At 45.9% G+C, this 19,130-nt stretch overlaps 2 protein-coding genes across 4 annotated transcripts in view; one reads left to right on the top strand and one right to left on the bottom strand.

Annotated features, from left to right (window-relative positions):
• Window positions 1-810: 810 nt before the first annotated feature.
• The window catches only part of psd2 (pleckstrin and Sec7 domain containing 2), a 32,086-nt gene continuing 13,766 nt past the window's right edge, over window positions 811-19,130 (bottom strand). Inside the window, exons 4-15 of one of the 2 annotated variants that reach the window (XM_068582813.1) lie at window positions 10,910-11,107; window positions 10,535-10,615; window positions 9,184-9,359; window positions 8,723-8,783; window positions 7,230-7,320; window positions 7,080-7,123; window positions 6,770-6,960; window positions 6,588-6,658; window positions 6,011-6,168; window positions 5,451-5,595; window positions 5,029-5,172; window positions 811-4,085 (exon numbers count right to left, since the gene is read on the bottom strand). In XM_068582813.1, coding sequence (XP_068438914.1) covers window positions 3,855-4,085; window positions 5,029-5,172; window positions 5,451-5,595; window positions 6,011-6,168; window positions 6,588-6,658; window positions 6,770-6,960; window positions 7,080-7,123; window positions 7,230-7,320; window positions 8,723-8,783; window positions 9,184-9,359; window positions 10,535-10,615; window positions 10,910-11,107 — 1,591 coding nt within the window. In that variant the 3' untranslated portion in view covers window positions 811-3,854. The remainder of the gene's footprint in view (window positions 4,086-5,028; window positions 5,173-5,450; window positions 5,596-6,010; window positions 6,169-6,587; window positions 6,659-6,769; window positions 6,961-7,079; window positions 7,124-7,229; window positions 7,321-8,722; window positions 8,784-9,183; window positions 9,360-10,534; window positions 10,616-10,909; window positions 11,108-19,130) is intronic. The other variant, XM_068582824.1, reaches the window with a different exon arrangement.
• Window positions 14,946-19,130, top strand: part of zgc:92242 (uncharacterized protein LOC436899 homolog) — a 37,298-nt gene continuing 33,113 nt past the window's right edge. The window contains exons 1-3 of one of the 2 annotated variants that reach the window (XM_068582838.1): window positions 14,946-15,126; window positions 15,233-15,428; window positions 15,545-15,622. The gene's annotated coding sequence lies outside the window, so the exon portion shown is untranslated. Of the gene's footprint in view, window positions 15,127-15,160; window positions 15,429-15,544; window positions 15,623-19,130 lie in introns of those variants that run through there. The other variant, XM_068582847.1, reaches the window with a different exon arrangement.

A 19,130-nucleotide genomic window follows, 5' to 3' on the forward strand; every position in this document is an offset into this window, starting at 1 on the left:
TGTTGGACCAGGCGTGGGCTGCAGAGCAGATCAGTTCCATATAACCACGAACAAAAAGATTGCATCATTTTTGTCGCTCAAATGTGATGATGGACGAGTAGCGTGGAGGTCAGGACGGCTCACTGACGGCGGCGTCCTGCTCCACGCTGACGGGAAGCGTCTGCGTGGTGGAGGGTGTGAATGTCATCAGCATCGCTCCGCCGCTGCAGCTGAGCCTCTCCAACACGTCTGCTGATGCAGGAGGAACACTGCAAGACACCTGGGAGGAGGAAGAGGAGGAGGAGGAGGAGGAGGAGGAGGAGGAGGAAGAGGAGGAGGGGGGCTGCCTTTTAAGTTTGAGATTTGATGCATTGGAAGGAAACGGGGGATGCTACAGCGATGTATGACACCATGTTTCACTGGAAGCGGCTCCATGAACGCAGATGATCTTGTTTTCTAAGTGTGTGTGTTGTTATTAATGCTGAATTGTGACCTGAATTAACTCCTTCGGCATAATGAATATTATAATCTAATATTAACTGCTCCGTGAAACCGGCGACTAATGAAATTATATCGCTTTAATGTCGCTAATGGAAGTCCAGGAATGATTTCTTTCAATATTTTGATTATATTTCTGGTTGTTTTTTTCTCCACCTTACACATCCACGATGTTCCCGTTATGCTCCACCGTCCAGATTATTATTATTTTGTTTTAAAAAGGGCATCTTGGTGCAGACTGTCAAGTGTTTGTTGTTGTTGTTGTTTGTGTTTATGATCCATTATGACCATGAGGGTGCATACTGTGAAGGTGAACTCTAGAATAATTACTCGTTTCAGGAGGAAGGACGGCAGATGCTCTTCTGCACTCGCTTTATTGTCTGTGGCTTCCAGTGAGGGAACACATGTGGCTTTGGTTTAGTTCACAGCTGTGTACCTTTATCATTGAGCTCCCAACTTTAGGCTAAACATATCAGATACAACGCACACCGCTGTTAGAGATGTTGGAGAGCGCTAAACAAAATGTGTCAGCATTATATAATATAGATAATTAACGTCTACACAATGTCATAGATGTGAGTAACGCACACGCGTTTGTTGACCTTTTTTTGTAAAGCAGACTTGACGATATTAATAAATCACAAGCACAACCGTCTGTATAAAAGCTTACTTTATGAAGCACAGACTAAATATTCAGTAAATATGTCCTTTACATAGTATAAGCATCCTGTCAAAAAACAGTTCCGATATACAAACAAAACAAAACAAAAAGACAGATCCAATGCTGACATCAAGGTGCCGAAGTTGTCATTTTTTAAATAAAACGTAACAATCAACAATTTTTTTTTTAATGTGTGTTTTTTTGCCACGATCCTATAGTACAGCACAGGCCTAGCCTAGAACATCAGGGAACAAAGGTTAGCACAACAGCCAAAGTGACTATAAGGGGAAGTCTCCCGGTAAGAAAGCAGTCATTCGTCCTCACCACACGGCTTTATAAAACACAACTTCCTCTCTGAAAACTCAGCTTCCGCGTCAGCATTTTGGTCTGTACACGGATCCAAGGACTCCAGCTGTGACTGTCTCCAAAAAAGGAAAAGAAAAAAGGATCTCAGATCCCGTTGGTCACCATTAATACGATATATATACGCCAAAGATATCATATGCTGTGGATACCCGCGGCCATGGTTCTGTGCCACGCCGACGAGGCCGAGTGACGGGCCGCTGAGCTCACCGATCTACAGTTGTGTCGTATAAGCGGGTGTGTGTGTGAGTGTGTGTGTGTGTGTGTGTGGGGCGGGTTGGGATCAATTAAGGTGCTCACAAACAGCAGTACCGCCTCCCTATCCCCGCTTCCTCACAACGTTACGCAAGGCCTCCGTCCATGTGTGTTTCCTCTGGAAAGAAATGTGTGCTGCGTGTCTGTTTTGCCGGTTCTTGGCTGGCAGAGTCTTTCTTACTCAGAAAACCAAACTCTTCTTCTTAGAAAACAAGATTGTTCTCCTCCTCCTCCTCGTCCTCGTCTCCCCCCCGTAGAGGATGTTTTGATGGCTTCTCTGCTGGCGGAGTTGTTTTTGCTGCCGTTCCCCTCTCCATTCCGATATTTGCTGACGGGTTTCTTGACTTTTTAGCGCGTTAAAGCTGGAGCAGTCCCGCTGCTACACCCTCCAATCAGCCGCTTGCTGCGTGACGGACTTTCCCAAAAACATCTCCAACTGAAGGACGGCCAGTGGAAAAGGAACACACCAGGACGAGTAAACGGCCAACACGCTACGGCGGGTCCATGTTACATAAACCAGAATACTGAGCGGTACTTTTTTTTTTAAATGTTATTTTTCATACAAAGAATGCCGTCTGCCTTTGTGCTGAAGATGCTTTCCGGAGACTCCGTGGTCTAAATGTCGAATTCAGAAGAAGGCCAATCGGATTCTCTCCCAAACATGCTCAATAAATTCTTCATAGAAAAACACGACCCTGCTAGATTTACTTCTACTTGTTGCCTACAGCTTGGACAACTCATCTACCGCAAACACACACACACACACACACACACGCACACACACGCGCGTACAGCAGCTGACCCACTCAACACGGGACGCCTCCAAACTGCACGTTCCTGTTCTGCCTTCACCCGGTTCGTAAGACACCAAAACACCCGACCACTTATCGTTACACATCGAGCGCGGCACAGCGCTTTCGTTCATCACACACACACACACACACACACACACACACACACACACACACACACACACACGCACACGCACACACGCACACACGCACACACGCACACCGTCATCCTCAGTTTCAGATTGGACTTTGATAGAAAGACAAACAGGATAACTGAATGTATGTCAGTATTTCAGTATTTGGGGTAGCGGCAGATTAAAATAAAAAAAAAGAAATCACTGACACAGACTTGTGATCTCTCTGACTGTTTCTCTAAATCCCTCAACAGCTCGTGTCAAGGTGCCCTTGAGTAAGGCACTCAACCTCCACTTCCTCTGGTGGAGCAGCTTAGTGCACAGTTCAAACCGCGGTCGTTCCACTCGGCAGCTGCTTCACGCTCACGAATGTACGCAACTGCACCAACGTCGAGACGAAGAGGAAAACTAAAATCGCTGGGGAATAAAAAAAGAGCAAGCATGCTCGGTGGAAACCCGTCCCCACAGGGTGGAAAAAGATTTTGGAGAATTAGATAAATAAATAAATATGCTATACATGGCAGGGACTTGATCCTTCTGAGAAGTTCTTTTGAGAGTTTCTGTTAGAAACTCGGGGAGAGATGTGTTGTGTCTTCACACAACACCGCAACGTAGGTCCGTACACACACACCTGGGTGGGTAAACATGGGAGGGGTGGAAAATAAAAAAAAAGGAGTAAAATGCTACAGTAGTACCATCTCCATCTGCAGGGCGAGGACAGGACGGAGCCGTCCTTCTTTCTTCTCCGTCTGGCCCTCCAACAAACACCTCGTAAATCACTCGAAGCTCGGCTCATACCTACAAACACATCTAAAAGACAACGCTCTGAGATTCATTTCAAAATAATACTGATGACGTCGTTATAAATAAGTGATCTCACACACACACGCACTGGTATGATCATTTTGAATGTGCAAGAATTAAAGTTCAAAGGACTGAGGTTTGGCAGGGTCACTTGTTGGGGCTCTCGCTCCTCCGTCTATTGCTCAAGGACAGAAACTCATCACCAGGGCGGATACATTCTGGAAGGAGAGCGACACGGCTCCTGCCTCCTACTGGAAGTACAACAGGGAGGAGCCCGGAACACAAAACACGAACAGGAAAGCCCACAAAGAGGATCAAGCTAGTTTGGCTCGGAGGGGTGCGTCGTTCACCGCTCCTCCTTCCTCATCCTCAGCTCCTCTGTTCCCGGGCGGCGCTTCCGGCGGCCCTCCCGTTCAGCCCGCCGTGAGCCTGGCTGATGGACGGGGACGACTGCGTCTTGCGGAGGAGGCACTCGTGGCCGGCCATGACGCCCTCCATGAGCAGGCCCCCCATCACGCCGGCCTCGATCTTCTCGAGGTCGTCCGTTTCGGCGCGGATCTTGGCCTGCAGGAGGCTGATGTACGTCTCGTAGCGAGTCTTCTGCTCGGGCAGAGGGGAGAGGAGGCGAAGGAGGAGGAGGAGGAGGAGGAGAGGGAAAGTGAGATTAAAAGATGATGAAACCAGACAGTAATTGCCCTAAAACTCACCTCTGTGAGCATGAACATGCATTTTGTATTTGATAGAGATTCAGTATAATATTGAGCGTGATTGAGGCATTAAAAGGGACAGTTTGGGGGTTAAATGAGGTACTTATTGAGTCAAGTGTATTACCTTCAGTAGATGGAATTGACACAGAAATGAGTACGATAGCGGTTGCTGTGGCAAAACATGCTTTAGACACTTCAAAGGAAGATGCACCGAAAGAAAATCTGAATTTTTTTCTGGCGTATGGTTTTTTTCTTGCCGTCAGACAGCTCTTATGGAGGAAAACTGAACTAAAAGTCAAACCTATCCATGCTCTCTTCAAAGCCACCAGACTCAGCTGACTAAAACACATTTCATGTACAAACATTTCACCATCAGTTCAGTTCTCGGTTGGAAAATATTCTAAATTTAGCTCACACGTGATATGGATTGTTTGAGGTGTAGGTTTTGAGTCCCCGTCCACGGCCGTACTCTGTTTCTATAAACTCCATCTGCTGTAGGTATTACACTGACTGTGGTGTTACCTCATACAACCCCACTTTAAAATACCCGAACTATCCCTTTAATATAAGCACCGAAAGTTTGAAACACAAGTTTTGAGTTGTGCTAAAACTAAATGTCTTCTTTGCTCCTAATAATTTAAAACCAAATTACAATCATGATGTACGTTCATTTTTAGAATAGATATTAAAAAAAAAAAGAAGAAAGCAGCTAACAGGCCACGCCGGCCATCTTTCATGCTTTTTGGTCTCCTAGCTGTAACTTGAAAAACATAAAAACCCATAAAAACAATTTAAAAAAAGCAGACAAATGAGCCGAAGCCGTCCACAGCCTGTACCTCGTACGTGAGGTAGTGCTCTTTGAGCCGGTACTCCTCCCACTCGCGGCTTTTGGGGTCGACTGAGGGCGAGTTTTTCCGGTGCTCCTCCAGCTCCAGGCTCATCTGCTTCAGCTTGTTCTCGTGACTCAGCAGCTGCTCCTCCTGCACCAATCACAGCGCGGACGAAAAAACCAGAAGAGACCCCCCCGACACAGCCAATCAGACGCCAGCGGACACAAATAGAATATGTAAAAACGCCCGACCCTGTGTGCAGACCTTTAAATGCAGAAGGCTTGATAAACTACATACTACATACCGTGCAAAACATCATAACTACATATGTAAGCAGTATTTGAATATAATACATCATGCACCTGGTGGGGAAATAGAAGGCTGGAGAGCGCAACTGCTGCTCCCGTCGTCCGTGTGCGAGTGTGTACCTGTTTCAGTCGGGTGGATGAAGACGGCAGGATGGGCCGGCAGAATTTCTTCATGGAGCCGATGGCGGCGGGGAAGGCCGGAGCGGAGAACAGCGCCGCCACCAAGTTTATCCGGAAGATCCACGACATCATCTCCTCCTCACTACTGCAATACGAGAAAGAGAGAGAGAGAGAGAGTGAGGAGTAAGGGGTTGATGAAGGGCGAAAGAGCAGGTGAGCAAATCGAGTGAAAATTGCTTGATGGATGTTTCTGAGCTCGCCACATAAACACAGATTCTTCTGCAAGAAAAACTCAACTGGCTGCAGAGAATGAAAGTAAAATAGGACAAATACAAACAGACGGCTACAAACAGTTCGTCATCATCAGCAGCCATCCATCCCTCTGCTGCACCAGCTCATCCCGTAGATGGCCCAAACCAATGTTTACCATTCATACCACACATTGAAAACATGTGAAAACCTTTTCTACACATGCATGCATGACTAATCCAACACAATCTTTTCTCATTTCCAGTTGTTGTTTTTTGTCGCGTAAAGAAAACCTCTCCAATCTGACTTACGAGGCGTGCAGCAGAAAGACTCTCCAGTCGGAGGTTTTCAGCTTCAGCACGTTGGCCCTCTTGCTGTAGTCGGTGGCGCGAGTGGCTAAAGCGTGGTGGATCCGCACGGCGTTCTTCAGGTCCACCTCCGAAATGTCAGCGTCCGGCTTGTACTCATCCTGGGAACGAAAGAACGTTGAAAAAATGTTATGTTTCAGTCATTCTGTTCCTTACAACACAGAATATAAGAGTATCATATAGTGATACTTACAATACTACAATATACTTCAACCTGAGGAATAGTCTTCTTTTAACTTCATAAAACAAAATACAAAAAACTAGCAACTCTTCAATTTGAACATTTCACAAGCTGTGTGTGTGTAGTACAGGCAGCCGACCAGCAGGGGGAGACAAACACACAGTAGAGTGGCCGTGCCTCATCTCTCTTAAAGCTCTTTCTATCTCTCTCTCTCTCCCTCTCCATCACACACACAAACACACACACACACACACTCACACACACACACACACATGAGCAGCAAGCAGCGGCGGCGATGTGTGTTTCTATGGTAACGGGGCAGAGGACGAGATGCGGTACCTTCTGGAGATACAAGATCATCCCCTTCAGTACCGCATAGAACTTCTTCCAGCCGCGCCGACCCCTCGGGGCTGGAAAAAAAGGGAAAAGGGAAGAAATAAAGAAGAAGAATAAATGTCTGCCATGTTGTTTTTTTCCCTGTCACTCGTCAGGATTCCTTTCGTCCGGGGGAACACACTCACTGCGCTTGCCGTCCATGTCCGCGTGGCTCTTGCGGGTCAGCACTCCGTGTTTGTAGGTGACGGCGTTGAGGAGAATGGGAATGGCGATGAAGGGGTTACTGCCGTCCGTTACCCTGGAAACTCGCTTACTCCCGCACTCGCACTGCTCCTCCACCAGCTCCGACAGACTCTTCCTCAACTCCTCCTCCTCGCTGCACACACAAATGCCCATTCAGACCGGAGCCGAGCAGCGGACATTCGAGTGCGCTCGCTTCCACCAAACTCGCATAGCCCAAATACTTTTGCCCGAAATACAAAAGCGTGTACTCACACTGCCCACTCCAGCTTCTCGTTCTTGATCGAGTTGTACAAGACCTGCGTGGACGAAGCAGTAGAAGGAGAGAGACTGTGAAGACTGTGCTTCCAGACCGAATGAAGATCAAGCTGCCAGATTCTGTGGTGGCTGCACTTTCTCATATACCTTTAATAAGTCTTTAGGGAAGTCTTTTCCATTGTTGAGGCCGTCGAGATTACTGATGAACTGTGTGCACGACATCTTCTTCCCAATGTTCTGAGGAGAGAAGAACAAACAGACACACACACACACACACACACACACACACAACAGTTTGAGATGACATTTGCATTTTTGTGGAGGCAAATTTGTCAATCTTCAACTCAGCTCATGTTTTTCTTTCTTTTTATCTGCTCCAACCTGAACGCAGTTGTGCAACTCTCCAGTGGGTGGCAGTGTTAAGCTGCTGGTTCTACCAGCGATTAGGTTTCACCTCTATCAGAGCTTATGGAGCATCAGCTTACCATACATTCCCTCTTGTTTTAACCTCTAATTATGATGCATCATTAGAGGATGAAACATAGCGAGGTGCTTGTGTCTCGCTGCCCCTCCCTGCCTGGATAAAGCCTGAACAGATACACATGTGGGTCTAAAGCTGACTCACTGCTGTTACAAAAAAAATAAAAGAAATATTGTCTGTGGCTTTTTATTGGTATTTTTCCTCTGAGGAGGCCACGTAACAGACAAGACAACCCGGTGCCCTTTTTCTAGGAAGCGTTCAGAATACCCAGGATTAACCCTTCTGTGACGATCGATGGAACATGCGTCACTAAATCTTTTCTGCTCCATTTATTCATAATATCCAGCGAATAGGTAACGCGGTGTAGTTCAGAGCCGCAACTCAACCGGATGAGCTTCTCAGTTAAATTACACGTTCATGCAAATTTGTAACGCTGCAGAGAAATTGCATTTCTCATTGCTTATATAATATTCATTATATGTAGGCTGAACGTCAACCAAAAACAGCTACTGACCATTTCTCTATGGTGAACCAGTTCAGCACCTGAATGCTTTTTTTGGGCCACAGAATAATTCTAATTTAAAAGGAAGAAATCAGTGTGTGCATCATCCTTTATTATGATAGGACATCAATTTAAAGCCGAGGCAGAGACGGTGTTAGTACTATAAATATACTTACCACCTGCAGGGGTGGACATAGACCAGGGGGTCAGATTTGGTTAGCAGGGGATAGAAAAGGAGGAAAAGGAAATACGTTTCAGTTAGTTTAGTCACAGAGGAGGGATGTTCACTAGAAAGCAGGAGAAGGTGGGACTCGAGCGGAGCAGGAGGGGTCGAGGAAAAGCAAGGCGTGGGACCTCTGACACTGATCGTGTTACGCTGCCCGGACCACAGCGCTCCAGTTTAGAACTGAACAGATGAGGCTATTCGAGGAGAGGAGAGACAGAAACAGGTCAGAATGTAGGCCGCCGCGGAGCCCAAAGAGAACCGCAGCGGAGTTCGTTCGCTAATGAGCGAACGAACAAGAAATAGAAAAGATGACGTGAATGGAGACGTGCCAGTGCTGTCTTCAGACTTTTTTTTTTTTTATCTCTTTTTTTTTTTTACAGAAAGATGAGAGGAAAGACAATCCTGCAGTGAGACAAAGAGGTGCAGTACATACATGTCCGTGTAGATCGGTGTTGAGCAGCATGAGGGCGCAGGTTAATGTGTGGGCTCCATCTGCAACAGGATGACACACAAGGCCGAGGTCAGCTACATGCCTCTCCTCCACAAACACACTTGCAGAATACCCTTTATAGACCATGCAGACACAAATCACACACACACACACACACACACACACACACACACACACACACACACACACACACACACACACACACACACACACACACACACACACACACACACACACACACATCTGCATAAATACCCTGCATGCTAAAATAACTTCAGCCAGTGCTGTGCCTCTGTTGGATCAATACTTTTACTATTATGAGAGCAGCGATGAGATTAACACTGCAGTAACGATCAATATGGAGAAACGTATGAGTGATGTCAAATATGTTGTATTTTGTAGAGCTGCCGTGACTTTTATTCGTCACATCGCTCCTCATACCGTCGTCGTCGTCATTGACCGCCTTCTCCTCCTTCTGCTCCTCTTCCTCCTCGGGGCTCTGACCCTCGGAGGCGAGTATCCGTGGGTTGCAGTGGCAGAAGCGTCTGGAGAAATGCACAAGGACCCTCTCTCTCTCCTGGGTCTCTCCCATGAGCGGAAAAGCCTTCAAGAAGTTCCTGTCACACATGAATGACACCACAAAGTCAACCGGCGGTCAAATGAAGTAAAGAAATGTGAGATTTGGTCACTTCTGAAAGTGCGTTAGAGGTGGAAGGCAGCTGACAGCTTCGCTGGAAACCAGATCAAACATTTTGTCCTTTGAGAAAAACGGTGTCAGTCAAACCTGCTTTTTAGAGACATGGACTAGTAGTGATGTACTACAATGAAGTTGTGTCATCTTTACGTCTGTAAGGTCTTGTTTTTTAACTGATAGAATCAACTTGCTATGTGACGTTAACGCTATTGAGGTTAAACATTAAAGTAAAAGTTGAAAGAAATATGATCTTTATATGAATAAATTGGTCTATCGACAGATGATGATAATCACATGACATCACATTCAGTGTTTTTTTCAAGCAACATCTCAAAATATTTGCTGGTTTCAGCATCTGAAATGTATTTTTTTTTTCATTACACTTTTGGTGGGACAAAACGAGATGTCCCCATTAGACTTGACGTTCTTTCATTTCATAGATTTAACGATTATTCTACGATAAAAACAAGCAGGTTAGTCAATAACTAAAACAATATTTTGATGCAGGCCAACATTATTGCTCCTAATATAAAATATGCAACAGAATATTGATTGAAAAGATTTCTATGAGGTCAAAAGGAATGCAGGGAATTACATAAACCTTCGTTAAACCAGTCACATTAAACAAACTTTCAGAGAATATGTCATTTCTACCCTCTTTTTTTTCATGAGCTCACTTTAGTGTGAAAACCTGACGAGGAAAAGTGTAAACCATATTGGAAACTCAGATCCAAACACTGTGAATGCAGGACTTTTAGGATGTTCACTATTAATCTTTAGCACAGTGACAGTTTTGCTAATCTGGTCCAGTCTGAAGTGCACACAAGAGGCCTCTTGACTGAGGACGGTGGGCTGAAGGCAGCAGTTTGAGACAGCGACATGTCAGGTACAAAGCAGTGATGAACTCCACTGCCGTCAGCTCAACCGGCCAGCTGCAGTGAACACGACAGCTTGATTAGCACAAAGCTAATGCCTTGTGACGGGGGGGGGGTTAAAGCAGAGAACGAGCACACACACACACACACACACACACACACACACACACACACACACAGACGCGCACACTCATCACCCCCAAGTGCTGACGGTGCGTTATACCTCAGGGCTCGATCCAGCGACAGGCCGGACAAATCGAAGAAGCTCAGGTACTCCGACGCCACCAGCTGGCTGAACTCGTTACTGCGGGGAGACGGGACGAAAGCATCGGCACGTCAGCGCGGCGCAGAGGGCGTACGAACGTGTGCAACGTTCCTCGAGGAATGTTATATGAAGAATGAAGAGAGCCTGAGCACACGTGTTTGTGATTATGTGATTGTATTCTGACATGTGCAACGATTCCGTCTGCGTCTCGTCCATGCACTAATACTAAACATATGCAACTAAATAAACATGTTTTCTTGTGTTTCTGGTGATTTATCAGTCATCATGTGCGCACATGTGCTACTGTGTGTGTGTGTGTGTGTGTCTGCTCACTTCTTGCCCAGGTGTCTGGCCACATCGCAGCGTTTGAAGCCCTCCAGGTGATAGAGGCGCTTGGCCAGCCTCTTGGCGGCCTCGCAGTCGGCTCGGCAGCCATTGGCCAGAGTGTCGGTGCTGCCGCGCTCCAAGCGCTCCAGACTGCCCAAATCGCACTCCTCTGAGTCAGATGGCACGTCTGTGAAGTTGGCATCGCTGTTGGAGAGAACACACACACACACACACACACACACAAACACACACAAGCAGGTGCCTAGGTTAATGAATGGAGCACATGTCCGTCGATGGACGCCCACTCACGAGACAGAGGAAACTGGAAAAACTCAATTACGTAAACATATGGTCACATAGACAAAAGCGAAAGTCAAATGATGTTTAAATGACCCGTGATGACACTGACCCAGTTCCGCTGTCACATCCTGCTTTAAAGCAGTTACATTACATTTGATTTAGCTGACGCTTTCATCCAAAGCGACTTACAATAAGTGAATTCAACCATGAGTACAAACTCAGAACAACAGGAATCAGAAAAGTACAATTTCTTCAATATAGTGAAACTACAAAGTGCTATGAGTAAGTGGCATTTAAGTGCTACTTTCCTTATTTAAGGTATAGCTGTGAATCCAAAGGTTGATCATAATACTGAGGCAGCTTTTCCTGCCCTAATCTCTTCTTAAAAAGCTCCACTAATCGCAGCCCGTTGACCTCGACCATGATTTGAATTTAAATGCTGAAATACACAAACTAAAAGCTTGACTCTACTCTTCTTTCCCCCGTTTCAGGCACATGCAGCCTGGACGTTAGAGAAGTGGGCTTTCATTTCTATAAAAAAAGGGCCCGTAGAGTGGAACGCGCTCCCCGGCCAAAACATCTGCCGCGATCTTGCCCTTGGGCGAAGGGCCCAACCGAACGAGTAGGTTGTCCATCCCATGCTCATTGTCCTGTCGATCCCAGCTGTGAGTGGGTGTGTCCGTGCGACTGTGGAGCAGGTTGTTCCTGCAGGAGACTGAATGTACTCGGTCCCTGCAGGAGGATTTAAAAATGAAGAAAAACTCGAGATGCGCTGCCAAACAGGCGAAGACACAAAGAGTGAACGCGCCGCTTTCACCCGTCAAGTTATGACTTGTAAAGTCTGCATGAACGACACCTTCTTGAACACCGAGTGAACCAAATTTGAAGCCGAAAAGCTTCGCCCGGATTCACTCTGGCATGAGAATATAGCGGTGTCTCAAACTGAAGCGCGTTGAAAAAGGTGAATGTACCGAACCTGAGCCAAAATGTAAATAATGTTTGTCGAGCCAACGACAGCTGACTTCACATTAAGGAATGAGGCCATCGCTGCAGACTGGGAATGGGAGTGTGTCGCTCAGGGACAGAGAGGGATGAACCCATCAAGCCAAGGACTCACACTCTGTTTCACTGAGTGTCGTCAGGAGAACAGAGAGAGATATTCGATGATTAATTAGTGCCCTACTTATTCATTTATGAACGTACTGAGGTAGTTTATTTCAAATATTGAGTTATCTCCCCTGTACTGCATTGCACTCTCTACAGTCCATCAATGGGGAGCTGACTTGCTTCTTTCCTTAAATTATATTTCTGTAAACACCGTACTGATGCTCTGGTTTCGATGGAAAGAGAAAAACAGACTTTCCAGATGAATTATCCGACATCCGAGCAAAATAGCACGACATTCATCATCAAAGCTAAAAGGAACAAACGGTCAAAAATGCTAAATTATCTTAGTTTTAATTCTTCAGAATGTATTTATCAGTCGAAATGGCGTCTCCTCATTTCCTGTCTGTGTCCATCTGCGTGGCACCGTCAGCATTCTCGCCAGATGATTCAGATGTTGTTTTTTTTTGCATAATCAGATCAGCCCAATTGCATTACCTCGCACAAATTCAATACATTAGGCGCTGATGTCGGAGGGGGATTTGCTGGTTACCATGGTGGCGGCGGATCCCTGTGCTATAGCGAAGGGATTGTAGACGATCTCGCGGTTATCTACCAGGAGTTTGCGTTGTGCGGGACCGAGGGGGAATAAACTGCCTGATGCCAAAGACGCATGGACACAAACAAGCACCAGCCCCCCCCCCCCCCCCCCCCCCTCTCAAGGTCGCCCTGTCCTCGGTCTTTGACTGATTCATTAGGCACAGAGTATCCCTCTTCATCTGGCCTCTGAACCTTGGACCAGTTTGCCTCGAGAGACACTACAAGGAGCTATTGCCCCCCCCCCCCACCCCCCTGACAACACAGCTCCCTGGGTCACGGGCAGCACATGAACCGTCCGCCATGATGAGGTGGGGGTCATGCAAACTCCTCCACCTTATCTCGAGGGGGGCGTGGGGGGGGGGGGGGCATTGCTGCATGAATGACAACGAGATCGCAGATACAGTCGGGTGGGAAGCGGTTTCATTTGCAGGGTGCCTGGGCTCGCCCTCAGGGACAGGGTGGATGGGAGTGTTTGTGTTTCCTGATGGAGGGACACCAGTTTTAGAAGAAGCCAGTCGAGGGGGGTTTGGCGATGTGATTAAAATGCTTCCTGCAAGGTCCCTCTGGAGGGATTCTGGACATGTCAGACGGGGAGGAAACACAGACTCTGCTCAACGGACTACACATCCCATGTAGCCTGGGAGAAAGTCGCGGGAACCCCCTTTCACCCCCATTGAAAATGGAAAAGTGGATGCGTGGAAATATGAAGACATAAAGATAAAAGTGAAACACACACACATATAGGCACCAAATAAAAATGAGTCTGCGGTAAGCCATCAAAACAATATCCAGCCTGGTGCTCGCAGTGAAATTGCTTCCGCTTGTCTGACCGTATTAATTCACTCGACGCAGAGGGACCTCATAAATCATTCAAAGCTCATTTCAGTCATGGGGCCAAAACGATGGCAGGCTCCCCCAATTCACTGGTGCCTGGCAATAATAGAACTAACACACACACACACACACACACACACAGACAACAGTGAGAGACACAACATGATGTGTCAGATATCTAGCGCAGACCTTTTGCGCCGGGATACTTGGCGTCACCGAGGGCCAAGTGGCACACAGTAAACCTATTTGTCTATCTAAACTTTCTAAAAGGCCCAATTTTGTATCCCCAGGCCACACATTCATCCTGTGTGACCGCCACGCAGTCTGACTGTGTCAGAGATACAGAGCGTGATGGTGCATGCCAGTGACTCACATGCTAATCTCTTTGGCTGTGCACCACCCGAACCCACACCTAGAGGTGTGTTTTTGTGTAAGGCGTGTGTGTGTGTGGGGCTGTATTTTTGTTAAATGGCATCATCCCTGAGGTAATCATCCATTACTGGATTAACTGGATTATGAAATTCTGTTATTTCACAGACTCTTCTTTCATTTTCACATCACTCTGATCGATGGCTAACCGAGGGAGATGTTTTACGGGCACGCACACGTATTGTGTGTGTTTGTGCGCGTGCATCAGCCATCTGCTGGGGCTTTTTGATACGTTCGCAGTAAAACACGCTGTTGCAATATTAGACTCTTAAATATAAACAAGTAACAAAGACAGTGAAGAAATGAGACAAAGTTACATTCATGAATATCCACACAATTTGCAGATTTAGTTTTTCACACTACTATTAACACCGATGGGTCATCAACTGAGGCCATGAAGAGTAACAGGTCGCTGTTTTCAAAACTGTCAGACATGAAAAAAAAAACTGTTTAGAGCAATTAGGCTACAGCAACAAGTGGGCTACAGCAACAAATATATATTTAATACCTCAGCTAGAGCTGCGACAAAAATCCATTGACTGATCAAATCGCTGGGATTTTCTTTTATCGATTATTCATTTCAGTCATTTAACAAGTATAAATGTCTGTTTCCAGGGTCTCTAATGGGAGGATTTTCTTTTTTAAATGAATTGTAAACTGAATATTTTTGTTGCCACCCTATCCTCAATATTATCTTGTATCCATAGCAACTACATAAATATATCTCTTGCATCCCATTTCAAATGTTAAGTCCTGGATAGAGATAATATGCTAATTTATGCTAAACTCCTGCTAAAATCTCTAAATCCACTACATTCATTAGCAGGCACTTCAAATTCCCGAAAGGAACACCACGTGAGATTTTTTTTTTTTAATTATATTTTTTATCCCAATTTCCAGTATCACAGAGAAGCAGCAGAAGTACAATAGGAGAACTCCAGTGATAGTTCGACAGAGTAAAACTCCCTCACTCTTTCCATGTTGCCACGCAGCATAACGTTAACGTTCCCACCCATTCGGACGTGAAATCCTAAAATCCAGTCTGTGATATCAAACTTACAGGATCTGCAGCAAAAAGTCGAAGTGAACGTCATATTCCTCTTTCCACATCGTCTCTCGGAAATTTGGAAATCAGCGGTTAACGGCGCGCGGAGGTCCGACCGCCTCATCGTCCGGTCGTCGGTAAAATCCGCATCGGCTCCGGTTTGTTATTTAACTTCCAAATGAGATTTCTTCAAAGCGGAAGTCCGGGTCTGCGGTAATTACAGCTTCTTCTGGTTGATGAGTTAGACTGCAGCGTTACTTCACCGTGGTGTCAACAGACCAGGAATGTGTGTTTAGAGTTTTTTCTTTTCTTTTCTTCTTTCCTTGAAGTTTGTCGGCTGTCTGGGAGCTGCGCGGAGGAGAGGATGTTGGGGGCGGAGCCAGCGGCCCCGGGACGGACCTCTCCCGGTGAGTTGTGAGGCCGATCCTAGTGGATGGCTTCACAATGGCCTGTGTGCCCCGTCTCGCACAGATTCCTCTGCGGATCAGTCCCATTTCAGCGGGACGGTCCCGTGTTGGGACTCGGTTCACTCGGCGTGCTTTTCCAGCATGTGCGCATTTTGTTTGTGGTTATTTCTGTACGCTCCTCCAGTGTGTCGCTTCAATGTGGCTCATGCAAGACACAGTGAAGCACACTGATCTGGTCCCAAAATATAAACAAAAAATAAGCCGTCCTATTTTTATTGTAAAATGAGGACGCCAGATTAGGTGTTGGAGAGCAGGATATAAATAGTTAAAGGGGCATAAAAGTACTTTATCAAGGTCACTGACTGGAGGTCCGAACCTGCCTTTTTATTACCTCTGCAAATAATGCACAGTATCATCAGGGTGCACAGACTCACCCTATGTGAGGGGTTATGCTCCCACAACACACTCGCACAAGCAGATCTTTTACAAGACACGCTGACACATCCCTGCATGCTAGCCTCACCATCTAATTCCCTCCTTCCTCTTTCTCATCTGGTGGAAAGAAGAACAATAGACACATCTCAGGACACATGAGGCACTTACAAGGTCAAAAGTACACAATTTGGAAGATGGAAGATGAGACTAGAGACAGAGCCCTGGAGGTATAGCTCGATTGCTACTTGGACAGGCGAGCGCTCCACGAGGTTCACTGCAGCCGGGCCCTCATGAGGTACAGACGACAATGAGTACATTTCCTGGACATTTCCTTGACGACAACAAAATGAAGTAGTCAGCACTGGCACCAGGATGCTCTTTTGGAGTAAGCGCACGCTGCTGAATACTGATCACGTGTCTGTTTTTTTTTTGTGCAGCCAACGGCAGTGACTCATGGATAAACTTTGTCATTTACACACCAAGGATTTTGTTTTACAAGCAGCAGCGTTTATAGACCTGTTGTAGCACAGGTGATCATATTGCAGCCAGCTCATGGGATAAAGTACTTTGAGCAGTTAGCCACAGATAAGGGCTCCTCACTGACAAATGCAGCCTGTTAAAAGAGGAGGATGGAAAGTTTTGTAACCATCAATCACTATTTATGTTAAGATCAACACACATTATGCTATAGTGTACAGTCATAAAGATTGTCAATTTAAGTAATGATTACATAATGACAACTAAATCACTGTACTTTATAATGACTCATATAAAAAAATCCTATTTTTTTATTTATGGATCTACAAGAAAGACACAAATGTGTGGAATTTAACCATTGCAGATGTCTGTCCCTAAGAAAACGTATAACTTAAACGTAATTGTAAAACGTAATGTAATGTAAGTTCTTAAACATACATAAACACACACACACAACCCAAAAAAAACTCCTACTAAGCAACAGACGGTGGACAACGGTGACCTCTTTTGGCTGGGTGAGACTCAATTTGCCAGTAAAACACATGTGAAGCACTGAACAGCTTAGAGGATAACTTAAAATTCACCATTGATTCAAAAGAAGAGAAGAGAAAGTTGAAAAACAATATCAGGTCACAAATATTTTACAGAGCCTGGCTTTCCACTCAACCCATACAGGAAGTGTTGACAGACGCCTCAGAGGAGAGAAGCCTGTGGTGAGAAGAACCCCATTCAGCCAAAAACAGCCATTGGTACAGTAAGACTGTGGGATGTGTCATAAAACTGAGTCAAGCTATAAATAGACGGAGGATAAATCTGTCGGTGCTGAAATGATTCAGTTAGTGTGTGTATCTGTGGTGAAAGGGTGAAAGAGAGAATTTGTATGTATTACTGCTTGTGTTGCAAAAGTGTGCACACGTACGTGTATGTCTGCATTTGTGTGACTGTGTGTGTTTGTGTGACTGTGTGTGTGTGTTTGTGTGTGTGTATATCACTGCCTGACTGAGAGCCAGGAAAGGATAATCTGCAGGATGTTTCAGCAGCACTATAGAACCACGCAAAGGGTTTTATTCCAAAAATGACATCCTGAAAGGTGTGTGTGTGTGTGTGTGTGTGTGTGTGTGTGTGTGTGTGTGTGTGTGCTTGTGTGTGCGTGCAAGAAACAGGAAGAGGGAAAGATTCGGAGTGTGTAAGATATGAAAGCTCTGGCTCAGAATGTTCCAGCATTATGCACATTTCTGTGTACGCATTCAAGCTGCTCGGCCCGCGTGTCTTTTATTTGCGCGTGTGTGTGCGGCTCTGCACGCCACGCTGTATATGAAAGAGATTATAGTCCACGCGGCAGAGACGCGTCTCTGATATGGAAACAACTGCGCCTGGCTTTTATCTGCTCTGCTCGGGCTTAGATCTCGTGGGCTCGCGCGAACTGGGGGGGAGGAACACACACTCGGCGGCACGTTTCCCAAATGGATACACATGGGATCATATCCATGCATGCTAATGTTAAGCCAGAGATGCTGCACACGTCTTCATCATATGAGTTCTTTCATTTAAAGTATGCATGAGTGAACAACAACCCCTTGTTATACACTTCCCATCGCATTCTCTTTGAATATGTGTTTGTGCTTTGATGTGACTGTGCAGAATGGCCTCAAGTGGCATATCCATATCAGTCAGAAGCGTTCCACTACGTTTGTGTGTGTGCATGAATGCTCCACTACATGTTGCATTAGTACATAAGCAGCATTCAACTAGTGGGCTTCACTGTTTAGCTCTAACTGCTATTGACACAAGTAAGCCGCTTGATAGACAGACAGAGTGTGTGTGTGTGCGTGTGTGTGTGTGTGTGTGTGTGTGTGTGTTTTCTCAGCAGCCTCTATGGATTAAGGTTAAGCTTAAACCTCAATGATGGTCCCCACGGAGGGCAGAAAGGGACACGACTGTTAAAGTAACAGATTGATTGCTTAACTAAGCAAATGACCAGATATGATTGACAGTGCAATCTAAAAAAGCGACTGAACTAACAAACATGTAAACTGACTACGGCACTGGCAGCATCACTTCCTGCTGGAAGAAAAACCCTTCACTTCTTGTTTTCCTGTGTTGGATGGCTTGTCCACAACATCTGCAATACTTGCCAATGTTTCCTACACCCCTGTGGCCGGCTGCCGACTTTAGCTCCTCCATCCACTGATGTCAGAATAATCAGCGGTAGCAGGGAGGGGATCTACGGGGAGAGTTTAGACTGAGGTGAGATTAGGTTGCATCTCTCTGCCCGAGGCGCCATCAAAGCCCTGTGTGTTATGGAAGTTGAAGCCTGAATTTTAGACAGAGTCTGTATGCGCCGAGGCTGTCAAAGCCATCGGAATCAATTTGAATATTTTCACGCAGTGGAAATCTGTGAGCCAGGCCAGTGGTGTTTCTTTGCAGCGATGCAATACAAAACTACAACTGTTTATGGTCTGTAAAATAGGATCACGTTAACAATAAGGAAAAGTTCAATATTGAGTAGGACCGTATCCGTTGCGTTCAAGAAAGTCGTGTTAGACACGTGTACAACTGATTCATGATTCACTAACAGACTTCACGCAGTGTATTG

This window comes from Clinocottus analis, unplaced genomic scaffold (assembly GCF_023055335.1).
Source record: "Clinocottus analis isolate CAN_PGR_092001 unplaced genomic scaffold, fCliAna1.0.p SCAF_10, whole genome shotgun sequence".
Taxonomy (NCBI): Eukaryota; Metazoa; Chordata; class Actinopteri; order Perciformes; family Cottidae; genus Clinocottus; species Clinocottus analis.